The 25,383-nt window shown below is 44.7% G+C and overlaps 1 protein-coding gene across 4 annotated transcripts in view; it reads right to left on the reverse strand.

Annotated features, from left to right (window-relative positions):
- The window catches only part of LOC104147070 (amphiphysin), a 127,741-nt gene extending 108,789 nt beyond the window's left edge, over positions 1–18,952 (reverse strand). For 2 of the 4 annotated variants that reach the window (XM_068935918.1, XM_068935917.1), the window contains exon 1: positions 3,539–4,023. In XM_068935918.1, the coding sequence (XP_068792019.1) occupies positions 3,539–3,607 (69 nt within the window). In that variant the 5' untranslated portion in view covers positions 3,608–4,023. Of the gene's footprint in view, positions 1–3,538; positions 4,024–4,901; positions 5,214–18,727 lie in introns of those variants that run through there. The other 2 variants (XM_068935920.1, XM_068935919.1) reach the window with 2 other exon arrangements.
- Positions 18,953–25,383: the final 6,431 nt, after the last annotated feature.

Here is a 25,383-nt window from a genome sequence, read left to right on the forward strand (position 1 = left end):
ACTGGGAGTAACATCTTCCAGTTGGCATGAAAAGCTGAGTGGCCAATTATTACTTCTGGTTGTTTAAAATCCTATTACATTTTGTGTATTACTCTGATCAGCCTAGTTTGGACAATTACCCATTTCCCCCCTTAGCATTTTAAATTCATATGAGTCCCTACTTTTTTCTTTACTCTTACCCTGTTTTGTAATGTTATTGCAATATCAAGCCATTGCCACATTACACCCTGGAAATGAGTGAGGCAAAAATAATTTGCAAATATTTCTAGAACCTTACAAGAAAAAAGCCACATTGTTAATGTTATGAAGTCTATTTTACAAATACTAGAAGTCTAGCATATTACAGATGAATAATAATTGGTTTTGTTTAAACAGAAAAAAGGCATCATATAATGCATCCATGAAACTCGTGGATTAAACATTTCTAATGGAAGAAGCTAGATTTGTCCAATATCAAAGCCTCATGTAAGAATGTAAAAAGGAGATGTTTTCATGTCAGTTATTTAGCTTTTATCATATCAATACTAAACAGATATACATGTATATAGGCACATGCACTACCTGTACCACAGAACTAAAATTTCTCCTGGTCTACAAGGAATTGAAGACAATGATTCTGTCACTATAAAAAACATTTCCATAGTTTAAGGCTTTTATTTTATAGCCACTCCATGAGATGAGTGTATCCAAGTCTCAAGAGTTCTTAATACAGATGTTACATGAATAACAAATAATTGAAAACTATAAATGTGTTATAATCCTACTTGAATATTAGGATGTATTAAATAAATGCAACAAAATAAAACAATTTGAACGTATGTAAAAATCACACTAAACTGGTATCACAAACTCATCCTATTCGTACAGTCAGAAATCAGACTTTCAATTCCTACACGCAACTTACTGGATGACAGCAAGTACAGAATTACTGACTTTTTTTTAAAAAAAGGGTATTACATCCCCATTTGAGGACCTTTTTTTTTTTTTAATCTTAACAAAAATAATGAAGGGGGTTTATGTTGTATAACCATTAGAGGAATTCAGAGCTAAACTGGCAGTGTAGGCAGGAGAGAGTAAATGGGTGCAGCTCATGCAGTAACCGTCTATGCATGCCGTGAAGAGGGAACCAAGGATACAGAGCTGCCTGGTACCACAGCCTGTGCCTACACTACTGAGGTTTATGTTGTCATCAGACCTCTGATAGCTTTTGTTCCCCTGTAAATAAGCAAAGTTTAGACCTGCTGATAGGGGAAGAAACCAGCACCCTCGGGAGGTGAAAACTGCCCGTTGCCTGACTGCAATACACGTAGGCCAAACCAGACAAATTTTCCCCTTGTTGACATGGCTGACCACAGAAGGGGAGGTGGAGCAGCCTGGCCATCAGAGCCTCCCAGCCTTCCAGGTTTGCACTCGCAGCACCCATCAGGCTCACCCAAGCCAGTGCGGTAGCTGTCCTTGCCACGACGTTGGGACCTCAGCCCCTCAGAGTAAAGTGTGCTCCGATACACCCATACATTTCTACAGAGATCTCCCACATTGGCACAAACACAGCTGTAAGCAGTACACAGGATTTTAAGGCTTACTCCAGCGCTTTACTGGATGGTCAGTAGTAACAATACTAATAAACAATACGGACAAAGATGCCAGGAGATAGTTTTAGGTCTCTACTCCAACTACTGACCCAGCTCTTCAAACCATTAAAGAGTTCAGTATTTTATGACCTTGAGACCTAGACATGAGTAAGTATTTGGAGGAGAAAATTCATCACCTGCCTGTGACAGCCTCAACTCCTAGAGTCTTAAATAATGATATGATCATGTATGGGACTTTACTACTTCTTAATTGTTGTGATTTTTTATTCCCTTAGAGCTCCATGGAGTTCAGTAGAGGGCATAAAGGAAATGGGACTTACAGGCAGAGAAACACAAAAAATAGTGAACATAAAATAATCTCTTTTAATTCTCTAGAGACTTATTATGTAAAACATATAACAACACAGAAGACATGCTGGAGGGGAATAAAGGTTACACTGGGCCTCAAAAGGGATGACTTGCATTAACTTGCTGACAACTTTGCCTCTCAAATTCATGCTGACAACAGCTTTATAACAAAGCGCACAAACAGCTGATACGCATGCTATATATAGTCATACACAAATGTTTTTCTGCTTGGTTTAAGGTCTGCATCTAGCATCCTGTTCTGAGAGACATATGAAATGGCTACACGAGTTACTTAGGTGGAACATTTACACCCACTGGCTTTTATTAGTGAAGACGAATGAAATAAACAAGGACCAACAAGGCTCTCATCTGTTAACAGAAACCCTTGCAAATTCCCTCTGACTTTGCTGGTTATTGAGTATCAAGCTGGAGTAACGCAAGAGTTTTCTGAGTTTTCTAAGCAATAAACGTAATCAGCTACACACAATTTTGGTGTCATGCCTAATGGCATACCATTAAGAGATGATCTGCAAAACTGAAGCAATTGCCAACTCAAAAAAAATCCAGGTGTGGGCCTCTCTGCAAGCATTACTCGGAGTGGTCACCATGGATTACTGACACAAGTGATTTAGAAGGCAGTAGCACCACCTCTGTAGCTGGATTGCTCAGCTGCCAAGTGAGCACTGCAAGGAGGATCACTTTAGTTCAGGATGAGCTGAGTGGATATTAAAGGAAATGCAATCCTCTTAAAGGGCTGAAAGCATGTGTGCTTGTGTGCGTGCATGTTGATGTGGGACAATGAGATAGGCAAACCTTTATTTCTATGAACAGATCAGGCCGGCAGATATCTTCCTGCTATCGTACCACCATACACAACCATTTGGCCTACATCCACTGGGGAGTCTCATTTCTCATTAGAGAGCAGAGAGCAAGAAAACCCCAGGTCAGGTCTTTGGCAGGTGTAAACCAGCGTCACTTGGTACCCCCACCGAGCCCATGGGGGCTTCGGTTCACCTGCGCTGCCCAAGCAGTGAAGCAAGGCTCTTGGATGCTCATCTCCAAAGGGGCAGACAGCTCACCTGGAGGTATCTGCCGAGTGCAAGCAGACAGCACTGGGGAGGTCACAGACCCCCAAAATGGCCTCAGCCACTTTGGCAGGAACTTGAGTCAGCTCGCTCCACACCAGAGGAGAATTTCATTCAAGATAAGCAATAAATGGGCCAGTTACATAATCCCACCATCTCCAGCAGTGCCCCAACAGCAGACCCACCAGGGTGACAGTGACCCTGGGGATGGCGGCTACTTGCAGGGACTCTCAAACAAGAGGCAGCAGGTGCCGGGGGTGAGGGCCCAGCGGCGATAGGGGCATCCCTGGCCGGGGGGAGGGGGGGGTGAGGGGAAGCCGAGCCCGACCCCAGGAGGGCCTCACCACCATCCCCCACCGCAGCAAGCAGCTGCCGCCCGCCCCCCCCCCCGTTTCCTCCACCTCCTCCTCCTCCTGCCGCCCGGGGGGTGCCTGGAGGCCCGCAGCCGCCGGTGCCAGCCCCAGCGCAGTGCACGGACCCCCCCGCCCCCCCGCCCCGCGGCTCCCTGCGCACCTTCTCCTGAGCGCGGTTCAGGCGTTTCTGGACGTTTTTGGCGAAGATGCCGGTTTTCATGTCGGCCATGGCTAGCGGCAGGCGAGGCAGAGCCCGGCGGCGGCGGCAAGGCAGGGACGGAGGGAAGGACGGATGGAGGGAGGGAGGGAAGGATGGAAGGAGGGAGGGAGGGAGGGAGACAGGGATGGAGGCAGGCAGGGAGAGGGAGGAGGAGGAGGAGGGGCGCTGTGGAGGGGGGCGGCCTTACAGCTACGGCGGGGAGAGGCGATGCCCGCCGGGGCTGCAGGTGAGCCGCCCCCCACCCCCGGGCCAGCTAGGACACACAAAGATTATTGTGATAATATACACGGTTATTAGCGGCTGCCAGTGCTGCAGTAGCTAGTAACCGTATATATGACAGCAGTCAATCCCGCTCCCTTGCCTCACTGTGCCAAGAGATGCAGCGCACGGACGAGCCTTCCCCATCCAGCAGAAAGGTAAGGTGTCAGCCCTGTTTTGCAGTGGACAGAGCAAAGCAGAGATATGCTGAGTTATTTCCTGTGAAATTTCCACCAGGTTGGAGCCCCCCTGCCCTGTTCCCAGCCTCTTTGCCCCGACCCCCTTTGGTCTGGGTTTAGGGCTGAAGAACAGACAGGACGTTGTGAAGCTTTAGCACAAAATCAGATGCTGAGGTTTGGGGAACTGAATCCATGGTTAGGCCCCTGCATGGCACTTTTCTGACATGGTTCACAGCGGTGTTGAGCCTGCCGTGCTCACCTTGTTGCATAAAACCAATAGACATTCACTCTCCTCTCAGTGCCAGGCTACTCGCCTGAATCTCTGTGCAGATGCCTACCGTGATTAACTGACTCCAAACTGATTTAAGATTTTTGACTTAGTTCCTGAAATTACAACTTGTAGTTAAAACTAGAGGGCCCTTGCAGCAAAACTTCTGGTCCTCCTTGACACTCAAGCACCCCAGGATGCTTCAAAATAGAGAACTGCTCAACCTCAGTCACTTAAGGTTATCAAAGCCAAGATACCATGGCCCCAGGTTCATTTCTGGCCCTTGTTTCTGCTATTTAGCTAAGCATACAGTTCCCTCATCTGCAGAAGAGAAACCCTGGTGGTGAACAACGCAAAACAAATACACTGTGAAGCTCCAGGCTCTCAGCCTGTGCCTAAATTCTTCTACAGGGAGTTGTTCTATATTTGTAATACCGTCTGTTGATTTTTCAGATTGATAAAGAACACAAGCCAGAACGTCATCACTGGCTACAACAAACATGCCAAGATACATGCAAAAAGAAATTTCATCAGTTGGAAGCATTTTGTCTAAAAGCTACAAGTGCCCTTTGATTTCAGTTTAATTATGTGAACCTACCTTGCTTCCCAGAGCTGCCTACACTTAAGCAGTGCTCAGCACTGGCCTGGTTTTGTTCCCCTGGAGGTCGGTCCTACCACCAGCTTCAATTAGTAAATAGCCTGGTTGACAACATGGGCTCCAAAACTCCCGCAAATGAGGCTTCTGCAGGGAAAGTGGCATTAACAAGCGGCCTGCAGAGCTTGTTCACAGAACGAAGGCTGGTGATGTTTCTGTATGAAATTCGCTTCTAGGTAGCATCTCTGCTACACAGATTTCTGTGCTGAACTTCAGCAAGGCGGTAGGTTTCTCTCCTCTCCCAAATACTCCTCCCTGAAAGAGAAGGAATTAGAGAAATGAGTTTCAAATACAGCAGAAGAAACACTGTATGTATGAGTGAGGAGAGCTGGAACTGCTCTTGCTGCTGCCCTTGTGTGAACCTTTCCAGGTTTGAGCAGATAATGAGGCATGGCAGGAGATCCAAAGATCCTTTAGAGGATTAGGTTAGATGGTGGGCATGGGAGCAAGTACTTAAGTATTACTTTGTAAATACCAGGCATTTTGACTTCATAAAGTACACAGTTGTGTCAAAAAAATATCTTATTGAGGAAAAGACTAGGATGATGGGAAGGGCAACTTTCTTGAGATCCAAGGATGCTTTGTCATCAGCCACCTTTGTGTCTGTTGCCGGAGCTCTAGGGATCTGCACTTCCCTCTCTTAGAAAGGGTAACTGCCAACCTGGACCCTGCTGTAGAAGGGGCTACACAAAGAAATCGGCTTTATGTTGTATAATTCAAACAGCAATAGTATCTTGAGAGGTGGCATCTATAGTACTGATTCAAGCTTGGGAATGAATCTTGAGTAGGATACTGATGCTTCGGTTGATGTGCTAGGCTTTAAAGGAAAAGCATGGGCAATGGTACAGAAGAAAGATCAATTTGGGAGAATGGTGCTGACATACAAGCTTTCCCACCTTAACTGAAAAAATTCCATAATATGATAAAAGATGGAGGCTCCCAAACTGAGACTCTGTGGAAGCATCTGAATTTCTGATAAGCACCAACCACCCATCGTCTAAATTTGGGCTCCCTTAGAGTCTATCTCAAGTCAGCATTCAGAAGTCATGCAAAATTGCTTTTCAAAAATCTGGGCATAGATTTGCTTTACACATTTTATCTTTTCATTCAGAAGGTCACAAGCCAGAACCAGAAACATCTGCCTTGTAAACAGGCAGCTAAAAAGGACAAAAGAGCTTTCTGAAGGACGTCTTCTGGATCTCTCCTGAAAGATAAATTGGCCTACTTTTGCTTAAAAGCAGTGTATTCCACTCTCAACTTTTCCATACCCCTCTTCTTCTCTTCCCCATCAAATAGGCTGTTCCTGATACTTATAGTGAGGATCTAGAAGATCACACCTTTCATTTGGATAACAATAATAATGAATAGTGTGACATATATATATATATATCTATGTTTAATTCCACCAAGAACTTGCCTGCATTGGTGAGTTCCTCACACAAGTTAGGCATTTTAAAGGAAACAGCTGCACAGCATCAGTTGGATTCTATAAATGAGTTTTTGCTCACAAATTGGATGATTACATTATAAGCACACTACATCATCTATCCTCTCCAATTCTATTTCTCATGCTAATGCACATTGAGACAGTGCCATCACTTCCACTGTTCTTGCAGACTAGGAGGAGAGGTGAGGTGATGGAATTGCAGTCATAACCCTGAAAAGCTTTAAAATGATGTGAGGAGGAGAAAGATGAGTAAAGAAGAGTATCTAGCAAGATAGCTGTTTTGGAATCATATCTGTTCTGATTGTGGGTGTCCCTAATTTAGAAGGCCCGTAAAATGCAGAGGACACATTTATCTTAATATGACAGTCCTAAGATTTTTTTTTTTTCCATTGAAGAAGACATGTGGATATGAACCATTGTGGACTAATTGTGCAGGTTCAGGACTGGTAACGGATTTTCTAAACATCAGTAGATTTTTCCTCCCAGTCACCTGGGTCTGTGCTTTGCAGGTTGGAAGCCTCCTCTCCTGCAGCACGTCTTCTTGTCTTCACGCTCATTGATTTCAATGAAGCAATAACATGTAGAGCAACCAGGGATCTGCTCCCGGGGTATGGAAGATCACTTGTGAGAGAAGCCCTGCCTAGCTGTCACTGCCAGCTGTAGACCCACCACAAGTGCTCTAAAAAGCCAGTGCCTACAGGGAGTGATGGAACCCCTGGCCACAGGAGAGGCAGTTTCATAATGAAAACCATAGGCCATAGCAAGGGACTAATGCAAACTTCAAAAAGGTGTCCTCTTTCAAGACTCAGTCAAGTTATAGCATCTATTGCTTGTGATCATGGCATCTAAAATCAGGCTTTGAAGCCCATGTACTCCGAAGATTTAGTTTTCACTGCTAGCTTTTGATTATCAAGGATCCTTATTCTAGCTCTCCACTCATTTCTTAATATATAGTTTGTTCTCAGTTGATCCAGATTGGCCCTCATATCTCTTCAGTTTCTTATCATAGTTGTTTCGAGGAACTCCAAACTAAATTTCATGACTGTGCTCTGCATCAGAGCTTGGGAATGTCAGCACTTCTCTCAGTGAAATTAGTAATATTAGTACACTGAGAAGTTATAACTTACATCTCTATTTGCAGGAATAAAATATTTCCTTTACAGCTGTCTTATTATCATTATTCAGCCCAAAGATCTCACGGACAGTTCCAGGGAAACGGGCCCTGGGGTGAATTAAAACTGTTCTACCTGCAAACAGCCTGATTGGCTTAAGAGAGTGTTATTTAGCTGTGGCTAGTGTATTCTTCAGCATATTTTAGAAGTTGTGTTCCAGGTTTATTGGATTTTTGCCCAGCAATGTATCTCTGCCGCATTTAAAAGAGCTATAAACAAACAGCAGGGATTAGAGACAAGTTAACCTACCTCCAGATTCCAGCAAAACTTTCTTTGGCTCTTCCCCAAACTCAATTTCTGCTCTGTCTCATCTTATTATAGATGTATACAGGTATTATAGATGTATACAGGATAATAAATACTGCACTCATCCAGGAACTATCTCTGGAAAGAGATTTTTCTGAACTACTTCAATCATTAGATGAAAAGACACTTTAAATGCTAACAGTCACTATAACGGTCACTATAGGAACCGAACTCCACAACTATTGCTGGCTTCCTAGCCCTTGGCATGTGAGACACTGATTTTTCTCACTCTGTAGGATGAAAAAAATCTTTTTAGCTAATAATGTTATGCTAGTTTTATTTTAGAAGCATCTTTTTGAATCTTTCAGCAGAGACAGCCTGGATAAAAGTTAAAGCTATGCACCATCCAAATTAAATTTTAACACCTTCTCCCTTCCCTTCCTCCTGCTTTCAAAACTGTACTGAGAAATGTTCACACATCGCTACTGTTCTCCCTATCATATCTGAGAAACCACACACAGCAGAAGAGGAGAGAGCCAGTTACACAATAATGATGTTTTCTACCAAGTATGTCTGCTAAAAACAGTGCTTTTAAAGAAAAAGCTCTAGTAAATCTTGATCACTCATAAATTAATGACTATTACATATCAGTTAGATTTTTAAAATTAATGACTATTACATATCAGTTAGATTTTTAAAAGCCTGCAAATGCCTTTAGACCGACGTACCCTGCATGGTCAATAGTGAATGCTTTTTTCTGTAGAGTAAGGCCATGAACTTAATATACTTGCCTGTATTCTGTGAACACCTACAAGATAAATAAAAGAGAAGATAAAACAGAAGATGGATAGAAATGAAGATATAATAAAACCTGTCATAGTAAGGAAAATGAGGAACAAGGTTAGAGAGCAGATCTGTGGCACACTGAGGGCTCAGATGCCTTAATGCTGTACGCAAGTTAAATTTTTCAATGGATGGAGCTCAGTTTTGCAGAAGCTTTGAAGAAAAGGAATGAGCAGAATCTGGTGTTGAGTATTTTTCACTATTTTTCTTCACCTGAATAGAATATTGTTCAAAAATAGTATTTTCAGGTACTCTTCCACTTTTCTTTTAAAGCTGTCTGAGATTTTTTAAAGCAAAAGATCCAGTCACATCCCCACTGGCATCAATGGAAACATTTTTGACCAAAGGTTAATGGAACAGTAAATGAGCATTAAATAAACTTAGGCGTGTTAGTAACACAAGTACAAGTGTCAATAGTTTCACTATGTCAGAGAATAAACTAGATGCTCACTGGCTGACATGCACCTTAACAGGAAGCTCAAAGGCGCAGCTGAGAAATATTACAAAGGTTTGCATCAGAACTGCGATATACACAAAACCAGTTCTTTCAATATAATCAAAAACTACTCATGAACAAATCTTTAAGGCCTCTGCTGTTTCTGTACATGAAGTGTGGAATGAGTTTCTTCCAATCCCTCTTTTCATGAACGTCTGCCAAAAGGAACTTTTTCCTGTTAGTCAGTATCTTCTGAAATGCAAAACAAGATTAAAAGACATGAGGATTTTGAGGAGGGAGAAGAAAAGTCTTTATGGAAAGTTTCTTTTTTCTTGTTACAACACCTAGGACTTGGAGAGAGGTTGGGTTAGTCTTACTGGCACCAGGGGAAACTGAAGTGAGATGTCTCGGGCTCCACCTCCACAAGTGAAAGTGCACATCTGCGGCTGAACCTGCCGTGTTGAAGAGTGCTTGTGGAAGGAGACTCAGAGCAAGGGCAGGCACTTGACCTCTGCAACTTCAGTTTAACCCTGGCGTAGGGGGATGGGATGAAAAATTAGGAGATAGCATGACATCACCAGAGTTCATGGGGTAGGTTAGGGACACTGGTTTCAAGAGGATGACACCTATTCACCATTCATGATGAGTTTTCCCCAAATCATCCCTCCATCCCTCCTCAAAAAGCCTGAAGTACCAACAGGATCAGATTTCTGAGCAACTCAGAGATTCCAATCTGGCTATAAACTTTTGACTTATTTGTAAGATTTCACAGGGACCACAGGGAAATAAGGTCCATCTAATGTCAGGAGACACCCTTGTAGCCTTCACCATAGTCTTGCATACAGCCGTGCCAAGGTGCAAGCTGCTGCAAAACCGTTTGCAAGCACCACCAGGGCACAGGCAGGCACCTGCTGCAGAGCCAAGAGTGGCTGCTGCCACCGACAACAAACTAACTGCCCTCTGGCCTGGAGGTCACAGCGCTCTCATGAGACGTGAGAGATGAGGTGTTAAGCTAGGGCAAGGAAGAGCTGAAATCCAGGTCTCCTTTTCAGAGGAGGTGCTGTAAATGCCAGACTGTTACTAGACAAGGAGGTGGCAACCATCTCACCTCCTACCCTTCCCACCCAGAAAAGAAAACCATGATTCAAGGGACTGAACAGCTTCAGGCACTGAGTCCCACTTTCACAAAGATGCCTAGCTACACCTATGTTCATGTCAGAAAAACCTCCCTGTTTTTGGCATTTCAGAGCAACTGGCAGAGGCATCCCTGCAGTCAGAGTCGCTCTGAGGTGCTCACTTGTAATCCTCCTCCTCAGATTTCAGCCGTATGCCAGCCAAGGCCTTGTTTTGATACAGCCCAGCTGCACTACCTGAGCTCAGACTCCTGAGATAATGGCTCAGATGTGAGGACAAGCTGTGAGAAACATGTTGGCTGGAGCTGTGCAAAGAACAGAAAGTAAAACAGCAGGCACAGGCGAGTTTGTTGAGACCAGGATAGACAGCAGATCAGGGATTCAAGAGAGAAAACGCTGACCTGAAAAATTATAAAATCATACAGGCAAAACAAGAAGTCAAAAGAGCAACATGAAGGTTCAGCCTATTGCAAGGAGAGACGGAGGCCAGCTCTTGCCCAGCTGACACACAGCTTGCTGGGCTGCAAAGACTCATCTAATGCCTTGCTGGGACAGCAGGTATGCTAATACTTAGCCAGTAGTATATCAGTCCTAGCTACTGGACAATAAAGAATTACTTAGTACTTTTAAGTTCTCTGTATGTGTGATACAGAGACACACTCTGTATACCCTGCATGCAGCGTCTCTGCACATGGTCAAAGCTGCCTGAACAAAGTGACCAAGAAAGACGAGGTTGCTCACCCTCCTTCCCCTCAGAGCACAGGAAACTTTGGGAACTGCCAGAGCCCCTCTGGCTCTGACACCGCAATGCAGGCCAGGCTTTGCAGGACCAAGTTCCTGACCCCCTTTTTTCACATTTCGGCCTAATAACCTGAGCAGGTGGCAAGAGATAATAGTAACACACAGAGATCCAGAGGTGAACAGGGAGCCAAAAGACACCATGAAGCCCAGCAGAAGCAGACTGAAGCAGATTGTTGTAGTGTAGATGTGAAAGGATATTTTAAGTCATACTTTATACTACATGACTCATCAAAATATTGCTTCACATACCACATTTATAGGACACGCTTCCACTTTGAGATACAACTCAGAACCTTGATCCAAAAAAGCAGTGCTGCCAATTCCTGCGCTCCAAAATTAGCATGCTGATGTCAGAAGGGCATTAGGATTGGAACATTCAACAACATGAGCCAACAGGACCCCTCTGTTGACATCGTCTTTTGCAACATCCATTTCTTTTTAAAACTCCTCTGTATACAGAATTTGGAAAAGTTAAACAGCATTCAACAAGAGGGAGGGAGAAGTTGTCTATCCTCACATTAAAGCATGTCACGATGCAGATAAACACTATGGAAAGTAGATTCTGCTCATCATCTTTGCAACTAAGATATAACACATCTAACTTAGGTACACCATTAAAAGAGGTTTAGAAGGAAGCAAAAAGAGAAGAAAGCAACATGGACAAAAGCCTTCAGTCTTTTACTGGGAGAGAGAACTAAAAGACTACAGGACTGAGTGTAATGGTATCAAATCTATTGCACGGTTCCCACAAACAGATCAAGGTCCAATTAATGATGGTCTCCATTGCACTCTGCTGTGTTCAAGAAACAACCCTTGGTAGAGGACCAGGTGGAATTGCTTACATTTTTCATGGATCTGTAATTACACTCACAGAGAACTACAAAGCTTCTTGGAAGTACTGGGACTTCAAGGCCTGATCCAACAACCATCAAAGTCAACAAAAAATTTCTGTTTGATTTTAATAAGCATTGGTTTAGGATTTTATACTCAGAGCTCTCTGGGGCTGAGGATGCATCTAGCCATGAATCTGTGCTCTGCACAACACAGAGGAACACTAATTGTACCATGGGTTTTGGTCGCTACCCAATGTTAATGTGCAGTTGCTCATGCAAAGGAACTGAACAGTTTTGCTTTGAATTTTCACTGCAGCTGTTGCTTTTAATTTGTTTTTAATATGAGTTTTAAGGCAAACACTGTCTTTATCAGTGACTCAATGTCATCAGGTGAAAGTGAAAACATGCTGCATTTGAAGTGTGCTGCAACAGTTTTTCTCTTTATTTCCTAAATCTGTTGCTAATCTCTCTAAAGATATCACCTCCTAGAGTGAACAAAGCACAAGACCAGCATATAAGAAGTTAAGGAAATCAACTTCCATTGTAAGCCTTCAATTGTTAAGGGTGGGATTCATTTCTCCTCCCTTCAGCACTCTACAAGTTAGACATACCAGTAGAAATTAGGCTCCATTTAAGCCAAAGCCATGGAAACACTCTCCTAAGGCAAATGACTAAGGGAAATGACAACAATTTGACACACATGCTATGAACTTCCAACTTTATCCATTAAAAAAATTTAAGCCATTGAGTGATTAATCTAAGTCATCCTCAAGAAAAGTGACCAGAAAGATTAAAAGCGAAAGTCTAACCAGGTAGATGCTGCTTAGTGCCTGAAAGGCCAGAGGCTGGAAAGGGGAGAAGGAGAAGAGGTTGGGATGCGTATCAAATGCTGCTGTGATATCTAGTTCAACCAGCACGGTTCAAGCAGATGGCCACAATGAATATTTAAAGAGCTGTTGGAAGTGAATTATAATGGAAGCAGAAGTGATGCTGGTGTCATCATGAAACCATACAAATACTGCTCAAGCCCATCAGTTTAGAAGGTCAAGAGTTTTTTTTATATTTTTCACTGTCCCATCTAACAGGATCGCAACAACATTCTGATGCTATAAATTTTACATAGAAGATCCATCATGTACATGACATTTACACCTCTGCATTCATAATTCCAGATGTACATCCCTATTGGGGTAGTCATAGAAGCAGTCCCAATAATTTACTGTAATATCTCAATAAATCAGGTCATACACTTTATGACTATGCTGGAGCATTTGTAATGAGAGGAACATACTAGGAACAGACAATTTATTAACGTTAAGAGATGCTGTGCAGAATGCACCTAGGAAAGGCAGCTACCCGGGATCTCAAGCAGCCAAAGACAAAACAGACAAGACAACAAAGGTCAGCAAGTAGAACAATGTTGTTTTTTTCTGCACTCATAGAGATCCTTCCAAAGTGTGTAAACAACTTCATTGGGAAAATGTTATTACTAGTCTTTGCTAATACCTCCGCCTATGAAGAAACTGAAAAGCTGGACTATCAGAGGGATTTTGTATTAGTGAGCCAGAACTGGGTGAACTTGGTCTGGTCCAAAATTTTATTGAAGGCAATGAAACTCTTTCAGTTCTCTTATATGGATCAAAATCCATAATCCAGTGAATTTTGGAGTAATATGCAGATGAAGACACTCAGTCTTCATGGTGATAAGGGCTAGTGATGGGAATATATTTAGTGCATAGTAGCACTCGCCATCTGATAACAAAGGAGGGACTGCTAATGGCATGTTCAGCTAGGGAAAACAGGCCCGCATTGGATCAAACCATTTTACATACTCCGCCATGAAATACTCTCACCCCAGATTTGGAAGGGTCAGAAATGAGAACCTAAATAAAGAGAAAACACTGTTCTCAGTGGTCCAGACTCTGTAGTTTATAGAAGAAAAGGGAGGCAGATCTCCTAAAAAGAGCATGTTATGCATTCATTTCTTTAAAGTGTTGGTAGCTAAAACTGCAGAAATTGGAAGTATCATTTTGGGGAGGATCTCCAGGTTTGGACATTTGGCTTCATCTTGAATTTTACTGAGCATCAAAAAATATAAAATGAAATTAAAATTCAGGGAAAAAGATCATGCCTGTACTATGAATTTTTTCTCCCCAGTATTTTGCCATCCTGCGCTGAGTGTAAACAGTTGCATAGATGAGATGCACTGGGCTCCCAGTGTCCCCAGCCTGCTGGGACACAGAGCTCTCAGGGCTGTTGCTTCTACCCCTGCTGAGTCCCTTTCCTGCACAAGCTGTGGGCATTTCCTCCTCTTCCAACTCAGCCCTTCTCAGCTTTCTGGGGCTCTTCGCTCCATCAGCCCTCTGGCTAAAACATTTTGATCCTTAGGCATAGCTCCTCTCTCCCTCAGAATAATCTTTTCCTCCCCACTCTTTTAATGACAGAAGAATAAACCTAACTCTTGCTCCTGGTGGCTGGAAAGCCATAGGAGCAGCGCTATCTCCTTGCATCTCTAAACGACAGCCACATTAAAGAATGAGGCTCCCTCTACTGGCTTTTCCTTTAGAAGTGCGGGAAGGAAATAAGCATTGCGGAGATGCATGCGATCAGTGGTACTAGCTCAATTCCTCGTCTGTCAAATGTCTTATTGCTAGGGAACAAACTCTTCCAGCTCCACATCAAACCAAAGAGCTGGAGACTGATGCCACTACCAGAGTTTCAGACTGAAAGCACTCCTGCTGGAGATGGGAACAGTCTGGCCACTATTATGGCAGGCACTGCTTTGCTTGAAGAAACAACACAAAGGACTGTTGTAGCTGCACCCAGAGACATGGCACTATTATTGCCTTTCATCCATGGCTGGGGGCTCTGGAGGAAGTGAATCCAGACAGCTGCACCATGAGCTCAGCTCCATACAGAAATGTTGCAATTTGAAGTTTGCTAGCTTTAGCACAGTTGTGACGTTCACTTCTCTAAAAAGTCATTTAAATATGTTGTTATTGTTTCTGCAAAGGAAAAGCCAAACAAACTGCTGTGGATAGAGCCAAAACTAGTTCTGAGAATAAAACATCCCAGTAAGTGCTGTGATACTCCCAACCCAGCACAGCAGAAACATGCCAAATGACAGTACAGGAAACCAGCCTAAGGAGCTTTTTCAAAACCACTTGTATCTCCAAGCCATCTTCCTTACGTAAACGTTGAATAATCATGCATGATATATGTGATCCCACAATAAATTCAGCATACTGTTAATTGAACTGTTAACTGAACATAGCTTTCTTTTCTAATATTACAATATCCTTACTATTATAACCTTAGCCTTGCGGGTATATATATATATAAAGTTATATATTACTTTATATAAATGTTTCTGTATTACATACAGAAATTATAACATAGCTTAAAAGCAAAATTGCTTATTTCACAAAATGTCAGCTGTAAGTGTCAAACTATTTATTTAGGGTGACAGATGGTACCTGAGTGTCTGTCCACCGATAAGTGCGTTTCACTTTAATCGGGTACTCACTTTGAAAGACTGAAGCTGGACAACAAGGAAAAGGCTCTTTGTTTCCCTTGTGCTAACAGCTGCAAGCTGAATCTGATGGGACCTCTGGAAGAAGGGAAGATTTCCCTGAGAGCTGCTGAGCTTTCCCTGGGGACGAGAGAGGATTCAGGAGAGGAAGAGGGATGTGGGACACAAAGAACTGGAAGCTGGCTGCACAGCTGAGACACCTCCTCCAAACCTGCTGGGTGCCAGAGAGAGCGAGCCCTTCCCTTGGCATCATGAGGTGTCTAGGTAAGCTTAGGAAGCCATGGAAATTTACTGCAATGAGTGAAAACAGCGCTCAGGGAAATGTGCCTATATATTGCTGTTACTAAGGCTGTCTCATGCACTTCTTTACCATGCAAATTTTGTCCAGCGCAAGTGTTCCTGCCCCTTTTTCTCATGACCAAATTTCCAGTCTGTAATTTCACACATCATCTGCAAGGCCATGGAATGCTACAGAAATATCACCTGTCTGTGCAAAAAATAAACACTTGTACCTCTTTTCTACTTTTTTCCCCAGGCCATCCATCAATTCTTTTGATGTTAGAGGAAGTGTTGCACCTTGTTGCTGAGCCATTTGCAGTGGAACCTTGTTGTGCACCAGGTAGGTGCCGCTGCTTTCCGGATTTCAGCAAGAAAAAATGCCCACTCAAATCTTTACGAATAATATGATATTTAAGCAGAATATTCAAAGATAGGAGCAATAAAAGATTAGCAACTAAATGCTACATCCCTTCTGATGCTAGGAACCCCAAGATGATACAGCATCAGACAGACCTCTCAATCAGGACACGGTACACTGCACAGATCCCATCTGCAGTGAGGTTCATTAGCATTTTAGTCTTTAGAGCTCTTAAAGGATTTTCTTAGAAAAAAACAATTTTATTCATCATTCCTACTGTCAAGCAAAAGGATGTTCACATGAGAAATTGCTGTTTCACTTTCAGATAAAGATGAGAACAAGCAGGCAGCTGGTGCCAAGTGGGACCTGCCTGCAGGCTCCTCCATTACGATTAGCCAGCTAAGTTAATCCTGCGGCCAAGGGATATGTGCAGCGGAGCACAGCACAGGCCTGTACCTAATCAGGTTAACTGTTCAGTGAATCACTAACTCCTCAATGTCTTCTAGTTAGGATCACTACAATAAGGGTAATGGCACTGGAATAGATTGCCCAGAGAGGTTGTGGAGTGTCTCTATCCTTGGAGATATTCAAAAGCCATCTGCATAGGGTCCTGGGCAATGTGCTCTAGGTGACCCTGCTCAAGCAGGGGGGTTGGATTAGGCAACTCAATCGTTCTGTGATTCTGGGAAACACAAGGGAGAAAAGAGGCTAGGAAAAAAGGTCAGGATTTGCAAAGAGGAAGGTAGAAATTGGGAAGATCAGGCAAGTCAAACTGAAGAAGTCCGGCTGTCGAAGATAAATACAAAGGTGAACCTCTGATTTGCCTTTAAGCCATCTGAGGGGGGGTCTCCTGAGTCTGAGAGCCTTTGGGTGACGCGTGCAACCTGGGAGTCTTTTGGAAGACTTCATGGTACAGGCAAAAAAAAGACTGTTCTTTGGGAGTTCACTTGGAGTAGGGCTTCCCTTTCAGTTTCATGTGAAAGGAATTCAGGTCTACCAGGACAAAGGCACCTTAAGATCCTCATCAGCACAAGCAGTTGGAGATCATCAGGGAGTGGGGTGGCAAGGAGCCACAGAAAGTGGCCAGGCGTATGCACCCTAAATTATATCTACTGTTGCTACTATCAGACATGGAATAGACTACTGACTGCCTGACCCACAAGAAAGCATCTCCTATGGTCTTATGTTTCTGTCAAATTCTCAAGTGCGGCTGGAGGCAAGATGTCTATTTATGGCCTACCCCATGATGGTGCTTGTGGATTTCCATGTGTGTGTCAGTTTTAGAAAACCGCCCTGCACAGCAAAGAGTTCCTAGCACCAAAGGATTAATAAGAACAGATTAGTGAAGTTCCTGAATAGCATCAAACCCCTAGGATGGGATGTTGCATGGGATGGGACGAGGCACTTGTATGGGATGCAGTACCCAGCGTGCAGCAGGTGATGCCTGTAGTACATCTTTATAACAGTCGCTGGATAACCTCAGAAGCTGCTGCTGTTCCAGGAGAATTTGCAGCTATAAACTAGTCTGAGCAGCTCTAGCGATGAGCTGTGGCACACCAGTGTGGAGAAAATCTTCCTGGCAGAGCTTCTGCATCATGGCACAATAGGGGCTCTGCAGACAGCAGGATGCTGAAGAGCATCCAGCCAGAGAGCCTGGCTCCAGCTTTGTTTTGCCCTGAGATGTGAGCTGGGGAAAGAAGCACCAGAAGAGAAGTGGGTGGCCTGGTCTTCTCTTCCACGAATTTGCAGGCACAGTCAATACATGAAATACAAGAAGACAGTCACTCCCCTGAGGAGGGAACTGCATAATGAGAGAGGAGCTCGCCAAAGAGAAGTTAACTGCAAAGGGCAGAAGGGAGCCCTCATGAAAAGCTTTTTTTGGCACATACGTTACGTTTTCTCAGACAAGAATAGTCTCTCTTCAGTGCTCCTATTTGGAAAAGTGAACAAACAAGGACAAGTCGTTGTGCTTATTACTATTTCTGTGCCTTTCTTTCTAGCAACAGCCCACCTTAGCTGAAGTGTGACACATCTCTAAGTGCCTCCCCCGACACAGTCGGGCAAGCGGTTCTCAGAAAAGCAGACCATTTAAGCAGCTGCGTAGTCCTCCCGTCTTCCTCCTGCTTCACAGATAAGGAAGCGCTGGATCTGAAGGGGCAGCAAAGAAACCCCGTTTTGAGAGCTGAAGCGCGTTCAAAATATGTCACCTCATTTCAGGGTCTAACTTCTTAAATGATCCAGAAAACCAGGCCTCCTCTGCTCCAGGCTCAAGATGTAGAAGACAAAGTGAAAACATTAATGGTAAGAAAATGGTGGAGAGAAGCCTGTGGTTTTGAATGCCACGATCTCCAGAACAAGACCTTTAGGAGGAGGGACAGGAAAGAAGAAATTGAAGTAATACATTATACATTTTCCCTTCTGAATTGCCTGTGTTTTATAGAGTTCATGAGGTCTGTGCATTGCAGCATGTCTCTTGCTGGATGTGAAACTAGCTGCGGAACAATGTAATAACGAAGAGATCTTTGGGGGGGGGGAGGGGGAGGAGTGATTTAAACGTTTCCTATTATTTCCATTTAATTACCTTGCAATCATCACTGAAGAAAGCCAGCTTTCAAAGTGAGAGCTGAAGAAAATGTGACAAGGGTGGTACAAACAAAAAAAATTCAGTGGCAATAGAGAACATATGTACCTGTGTAACAAGCAACATGTAGTAATGGTTCAGATCACTGAGCAGTAGATGCCTCTGTGGGAGATGAGACCCGGGGGCCGCTCGCCCGCCTGCCCGCCGGCCCCGGCGCTGACCGGCGCTGACCGGTGCTGACCGGTGCTGACCGGCGCTGACCGGCGCTGACCGGTGCTGACCTGCCACCGCGTGCAGCCGCGTACCCCTCCCCCCTCCCTCCCTTACCCGTTTGGCTCGCGGCGGGCTGCTGGGATTGGCCAGCGAGGGAGGAGCGCTGCGGACGTCACTGCGCCCCGCCTGGCTGACTGGCTGCGGAACGGGGCGGTGGCGGGGCGGGCTGCAGCAGCAGTGAGGGCTGCTCCTGGCGGGGGGGCGGGGGAGGGGGCTCAGCGCGGGGCTGCGCTTGCCAGTTAAGCAGGGTCTGCCTGGGATGGGAGATCCGGAGGGGCTGTGTCACGCCCCGGCCACCCCCACCCCCCCGTTGTCCCGCCCTGTCCTGTAGCCGAGATGGTGTAGTAAGTGTGGTGGGAAGCCCTGGTAGACCCAGCAGACGTCAGCGCTCTGCTTGCCCTGCTGGGGGTGGCGGAGGTGTCTCCCTGGTGTCCCCGGCTACCAAGCCAAGTGCTTGGTGGCCGTGATGCATGTGTTGGCCCAGGGACTGCATTGCTTCAGTGGAAATGTGGCTTTTCCAAATCTTGTGGCTGTTTTCCCAAGATCACCTCTTTCTGACTAGTGAGATCACCTCCCCCCCCCCCCCCCCCCCGATGCTGGGTTGTCTTGCTGGGTTGTCCTGGCAAGGCGGTTTCTTCAGTTATAAATCAAAACTGGCAAAGGCTGGAATGAAAGTGCTGAATCTGAGCTTGGCAGCTTTGCTTTGGTTCCGTGCTGAACCCTCTCCCTAAGCAGCAGTCCGCTTGTTTGCATGTGGATTCTGGTCCACTTTGTCTTACCAGTTGACTTCAGTACTGATAAATCTGTTTTTGAAGAACACTGACGTGATTTTTGTAAATATGAATAAGCTCTAAAACAAGGGTGAGTCATGTTCCTAAACTAGCTTGAAGTTGTTATTCTCTCGTCTCCTCTTTGCTGGGCTAGAGTGCGGCTTTCCCTGTCCTTTGTCGTCCTGGCATTCCCTTCCCCACTCAGTGCTGCTCTTCTTTTAGCAAGTAGCACTGACATTGCACAGTGCTAGAGGTTCCTCCTAAGGATTCAATGCTGCTTGAGCCTGGATCTTTTGGAGACAGGTCTGGGTCTGAGCTGCAATAGCTGTTCCATGCAATAAATGATGAGGAATTAAAATGCTGGAGGCACATGGTGATGGACTGCTGTTTGTTTATCTCTTGTTGCAGGACTTGGGGCTGGTCAGCTTTTTCCAAGATGGTGTGCCCCAGGCCCTAAGGCATACCTGATGGCAGCAATGGCATGGTCTGTAGATGATGGAAAAAATGGGCTTGTAGTCTTGACTGACGTGCACTAGAAATTATCAGCCTCACTCCTTTTCCTGCTTGCTGTGATCAGCTGGCCCTGGGAAGTTTGCAGTTCCACAGAGGAGTAAGCCTTGTTCAGCTGAGAAGAAGAAATGCCTTCTCAGAGGAGGATTAGGCCTTTGGGCAGGTAGAGGAAAGATGGATTGGATCACCACATCATTTGAATAACACATTCAAGGACTATACTTGCAGACTGCCATGGGAAATGGCAGGGTTTCCACGGCCTGGACGCTATGCTGAGAGAAGCCCCTTTTAAAAATAGTTTTGCGCACATCACCTTTATGCAGTGAGAGATGTCTGAGCAGAAGTGTTTGAGGAGAAACAGTGAAGGCAATACTGACTGCAGAATCTGTCACCGTGCTTCTTACTGGTATGCCCGTTAAAGCCACGTTGATTCACCATCTGTTGTAGATCCTCCTTCCTCGTAAGATTTGTTCTCTGTTGGTGTTGCTGCAAAGCTGGACATGGAAGTCTGCTTCCTCTTCCATGGCGTGCCTTGCAGAAAACATAACTTTGGTTTTTATTTTCTTAAATACCTAGGGATATTAAAATTCATTTGAAAAAAAGAGCAGACATCTCTAAATATGAAGGCATGACATACTCTAGCTGTACAGGTAACTGGTATTACCTACTGTTCTTTAAATTGTAAGTATAATTTGCACAATCAGTGCTTGCCTTGGACCCCTGGATGCAAGATTAGAGGGGGCATAGGCTGTAAAAGATGTTCTTTACCAGAGTCCAATAAGATATGATGACTGACAGAAAAGTCTAGGGAAGGTCTAAGAGACAGGCTAGAGGCTTGGAAGGTGCTGGCTCTTTTCGACCTCAGCCCTTCTGTGATGGGAGACTGGCACTGCAAGAGTAGTAGGAGGGTCCCATGTACATTTGCCTACATGTTAAGGATAGAGCACTGCATCAGATCATTCCAGTCAAAGTCAGTTTGTGTCTGACAAGCTGCCTGATTCACTGTGTTGCTTCTGAATGTCAGAAACAGGGGCAGATGCTAAATAGGCCAAATCCTAAATAGGAAGAATTTTTTCTTTCTTTTGCCATCCCTCTTGCCCCTGGTGACCTGGAGGGTGCTTGCATAAAACAGCAGCAGCAACTGCTGTTTATCATGCCAAGCACTACAGGGTCAGAGAGCTAAAGAACCAAGTCTGGGATTACTGACCTGCAGAGTAAGGTGGCAACTCCATGAGCTGCTTTGAGTCTTTTATTTCAAACAACATACTACATCATAACATACATCAATCCGACATACTATACTAGAAGCCGAAATTCATTTGGGGCTTTCTGAATCTGGTGTGTGAAGTGGATCTGTGTCTCATCTTGGGCAGTCCAGGGCTGTGGATGGTGTCCTGCAAGATGCTTCATGAATACTGTAGTTCCTGATATAGCAGTGGCAGAGCAGAACAGTGTGCAACTTGTGTGGATAGAAACTAAAGTTCTTAAAAATGACTGACAGGTGATAAATCTCCAATTAAGTAATCTTTGCATCAGAAGGCTGAAATGCAGACACAGTTCAGCAGCTTTTATGCCCTGTACTCTTGCCTGGTCAAGCAACAAAGGAAGGCCAAAGACCCTGTTCTGACATGCCACAATGTTTCAAAGTGTACAGGATTTTGTTAGATTTTTCTTTGGAAAAGCTTGTTTAGTTTCCTTTTAGAAACTGTTTGCATTCTTCCTGTGCGTGAGGACTTTTTTTATCTTGCACAGTTTGGAGCTTTGTCTAGGTTTGAGTGCTGTGGATGTGCATGGTCTATATAAAATATTTCTGAGAGAAGATTGTATTGTATATTGCTATTAAAAACTATTGTGGTTGCCAAAATGAACTGTCATCTCTTCAAATGACAGTGTTTCTTTCAAAAAAAGGAAGGAGTGGGGAAGAAGTTTAAGGTAGCAAAGGAAGCTTCCCAAGAGAACAGAACTGTTGGATGAGTTCAGAGCTAATACAAGGCTATGCATATTCTCTTTCTCCCTGGGGCATAATATACAAAGGCTGTGCTAGTACAACCTAAATCTGCTTTGCTTAAATGGAAAAACACATAGCAATTGGAAATCTTGTCTTTTCCACAGCTTCCTCTGTCTGCCTGTTGTGTGTGAAGCCTAGTGGAACTTGAATCTCAGTACCAACTATTGAAATCGCAACCTTTAGGACAGTCAGTTTTTGAGCAGTCTTGGGAGAGGCTAATTCTCTTCAGTCCCTTGCCCACCAGCTCTCTGCTACTTAGGCAGTCTGATCTCAGTAGAAGACCAGAAATTGTGTCTGGGACATGATTCTCCACTGTGAGGCACAGGGCAAGCTGATGCTAGATTGCTCGAATCTGTTTTTCCATTATCACAGCATGGTCCTGTCCTGGGATTTAATATTAGGCGGACCATGCTAAGTGGTACATCAATATTGCTGATACTGAGATGTATGTCTTCCAGATCTGAAGGTTCCCAAAGCTCTTTTCTCTTTTCAGATGTTGCCTAAATGATGCATTCTTCTGTGGAGCAGTTTTCATGGGGAGTATCGGTGTGGCATTAACAGACTCTTATCAGGCAGTTCCAGTGCACAGCTCCATGCCAGGCAGACCCAAACAACTCGTGCATGCCTTTGATAGCCAGTAAGGCAGTAACGCCAGCTGTTAGACACAGGCCTGCCCATAGCTCTCCTGCTGCCTGTGGTAGAGGGTGTTTCTGTTCATGCTGCTGATGGCTGTCCCAGCTGCGAGAAGAGAGAGGAGACAAGCTTCCCTAGGGTGCTGTCCTTGTAATAAAATATTGAATAAATAAAATATTTGTCTTCCACCTGAAAACCAGGCAAACACTCTTCAGTTTATTTATTTATTTATTTTTGAAAGTGTATCATGTGCCATCACAATCACTAACAGCGATACTGAGCAGAAAATATTCCTCTTCGGAAGGTATTTGAGGGAGCAGCGCTTTTGGGGAGTTGTTTTTGTGAGATTGGCAAGGGCCAGTGCAGAAGACTGTGGGCCCTCAGGTTTTGCAGATAGCATTCTGGCCCCATTAGTCTTGCGCAGTGAGTGCACTGGTAAATAGGTTAGTGGTGTTCCTGCGACTGCTCCTTAACCCTCTGGCCCTTTTAGCAGGACCAGTGGAAGTAGGGCAAGGTATAAACACCAGTTCTGGATGCTCATCTCTTAAAAGCAATGCTCATTTCATTTGATGAACAGGAAGCTAAGCAAATTTCAGGGAGCAAGGAATTAAAGCCATTTCAAAGAAGAAAGCTTCAGGCAGCTTGTGCTGTTTGCACAGGTGTTTCTTTGAGACTTAACATAGCTGTTAATAGATGTTTTAATTTTTCAAAGAAAGCACGAGCAGGTTGAAGCTAACAAGCAGCATAGCATGCAGAGGAACAGATATTTCATTCATTCAGCTCTGACTCTATGGCCTAGTCTACACCATGTGGTTTCAGGCAGAACATATAAGGGATGTGCTGGCCCGTCACCCACAGACTGTGATCGGTCCTCGCTGCAAGAAAGAGAGTATCAAAGTAACGCTCCGTGGCCAGCGTCTGCTGTTAGGTTTTGCTGTTTAGCTGCTTCTTAGGGAGTGGGGTGACCCAGAGAGTAGCCAGCAGGGGCTCGGCCGTCAGCATGGCGCTTTGAAGGGCAGACGCGTACGGTTTGCCAGGGCTGCTGCTGGGGCTGCTGCTGGTGGTTGCCCTCTCAGCATGTGCAGCCATTCTGGGGCTGCTGCTGGGGAAGGCTGACTCCTTCCCCAACCTACACAGAGCTCCAATAGAAAGATGCCATCGCCTAGGAGGGGGGCCACAGAGCGGTCCTGTGGCCACCACCAGGGCAGCAGCCACAGGAGCCTCCCTGGGCAGAGGTGTGCTCCGGTCAAGTGCTGAGAAAATACATGGATACCCCCGATGTCTAATGCTGGAGTCAGCTGTCCCATTTTCTGTACTGAATGCCTTTTCTTTCTTATTTGTTTAATTACACAGATTACGGCTTTCTTCTTCCACAAATCACTAACAAAAGACACACAAGTACATCTTCCTCCCCAAAGTCTCCGAAACAGCCACATACTCCTTAAAAAAATACACATACTGAAAGGTAGCCTTAGATGAGCTGAAAATATGTAGCATTGTGTGTGGCAGATTGGATGGCTGTCTCCAATATTAGGCACTGGGGATATCAGCTTAATTTCTGAGAAATGGGTACAGCGTACGTGACACTAACATTAAGCATTATTTTCTAAAAGAGCATAGTTGCAAGTTAAGCCCTCACTGCCATGCACTGGTCACGCTGTATCTCTGCTGACAGTCTCCCTAGTGTCGCAAGGCTGGCAGGAGCAAGCGTGGACCAGATTCTCACCCACTGCAGTTTGTTGCCCCACATATTCAGTCAAGCCACTATTGTGGTGGCCTGCAGCGAGTGGTAAAGTGGAGAAACTGAAAAGCTAATGCCCATTCGCTTGTGCTCCCTCAGCTGGGAAAATAATTATTTTGTTATTCCTCGGTCGCATGAAGCAGAAGGCAAAAGCCTGAAAGCTTTTCCACGTGGCAGAGAGAAAAAGAACACGTATAGTCTAAGTAGCTCTAATGACAACCAACACCTTGAAGATAGTTGTACTTTGTGATACTGCCCTTTCCTCATCTAGATTTACTGCTTCCTGTTGATTTACCACTTCCCCTGATGTTTCCCAGTCTGTTTTTCAAGCAAAACAGTGACCAGACAGCCAATACTCACAGCACTGGCAACTCCACCATCAAGACAACAGTCTTTATCTGCAGCTGTAGCACACTCAAAGGCACAGAGGTAAAAGTGAGGGCACGGCAGATCTTCTGAAAGGAAGCCTTCTCTTCTGAAAGCTGAACAGGCCCGGTCCCTCCACCTTCCCTTCCATGCTGTGTGCTGCAGCATCTGATCACCTCTGTGACCCTAGGCTAGGCTCCTCCAGTCTTTCAGTCTTTTCTTTTTTGGAGGGGGGGGGGGGGGGGAACCAAATCCAACACAGCAATCCAGAGGAACTCTCCCAACTGCCAGACAGGGAGGCAAATATTTTGCAGTTTGAACAAATTAGCCCAATCCTGAAAAAAGCTCCTAATGAAGCTATTAGAACAGAAGGAACCCCCTGTTGAAACCTCATGCATCTTCCTGCTGGAATTAAAGCCCTTTGCTTCTCCAGAGGAGCAACTCTTTTGAGCTTCTTCGATTG

The sequence above is a fragment of the Struthio camelus genome, chromosome 2 (genome assembly GCF_040807025.1).
Source record: "Struthio camelus isolate bStrCam1 chromosome 2, bStrCam1.hap1, whole genome shotgun sequence".
Lineage (NCBI taxonomy): Eukaryota > Metazoa > Chordata > Aves > Struthioniformes > Struthionidae > Struthio > Struthio camelus.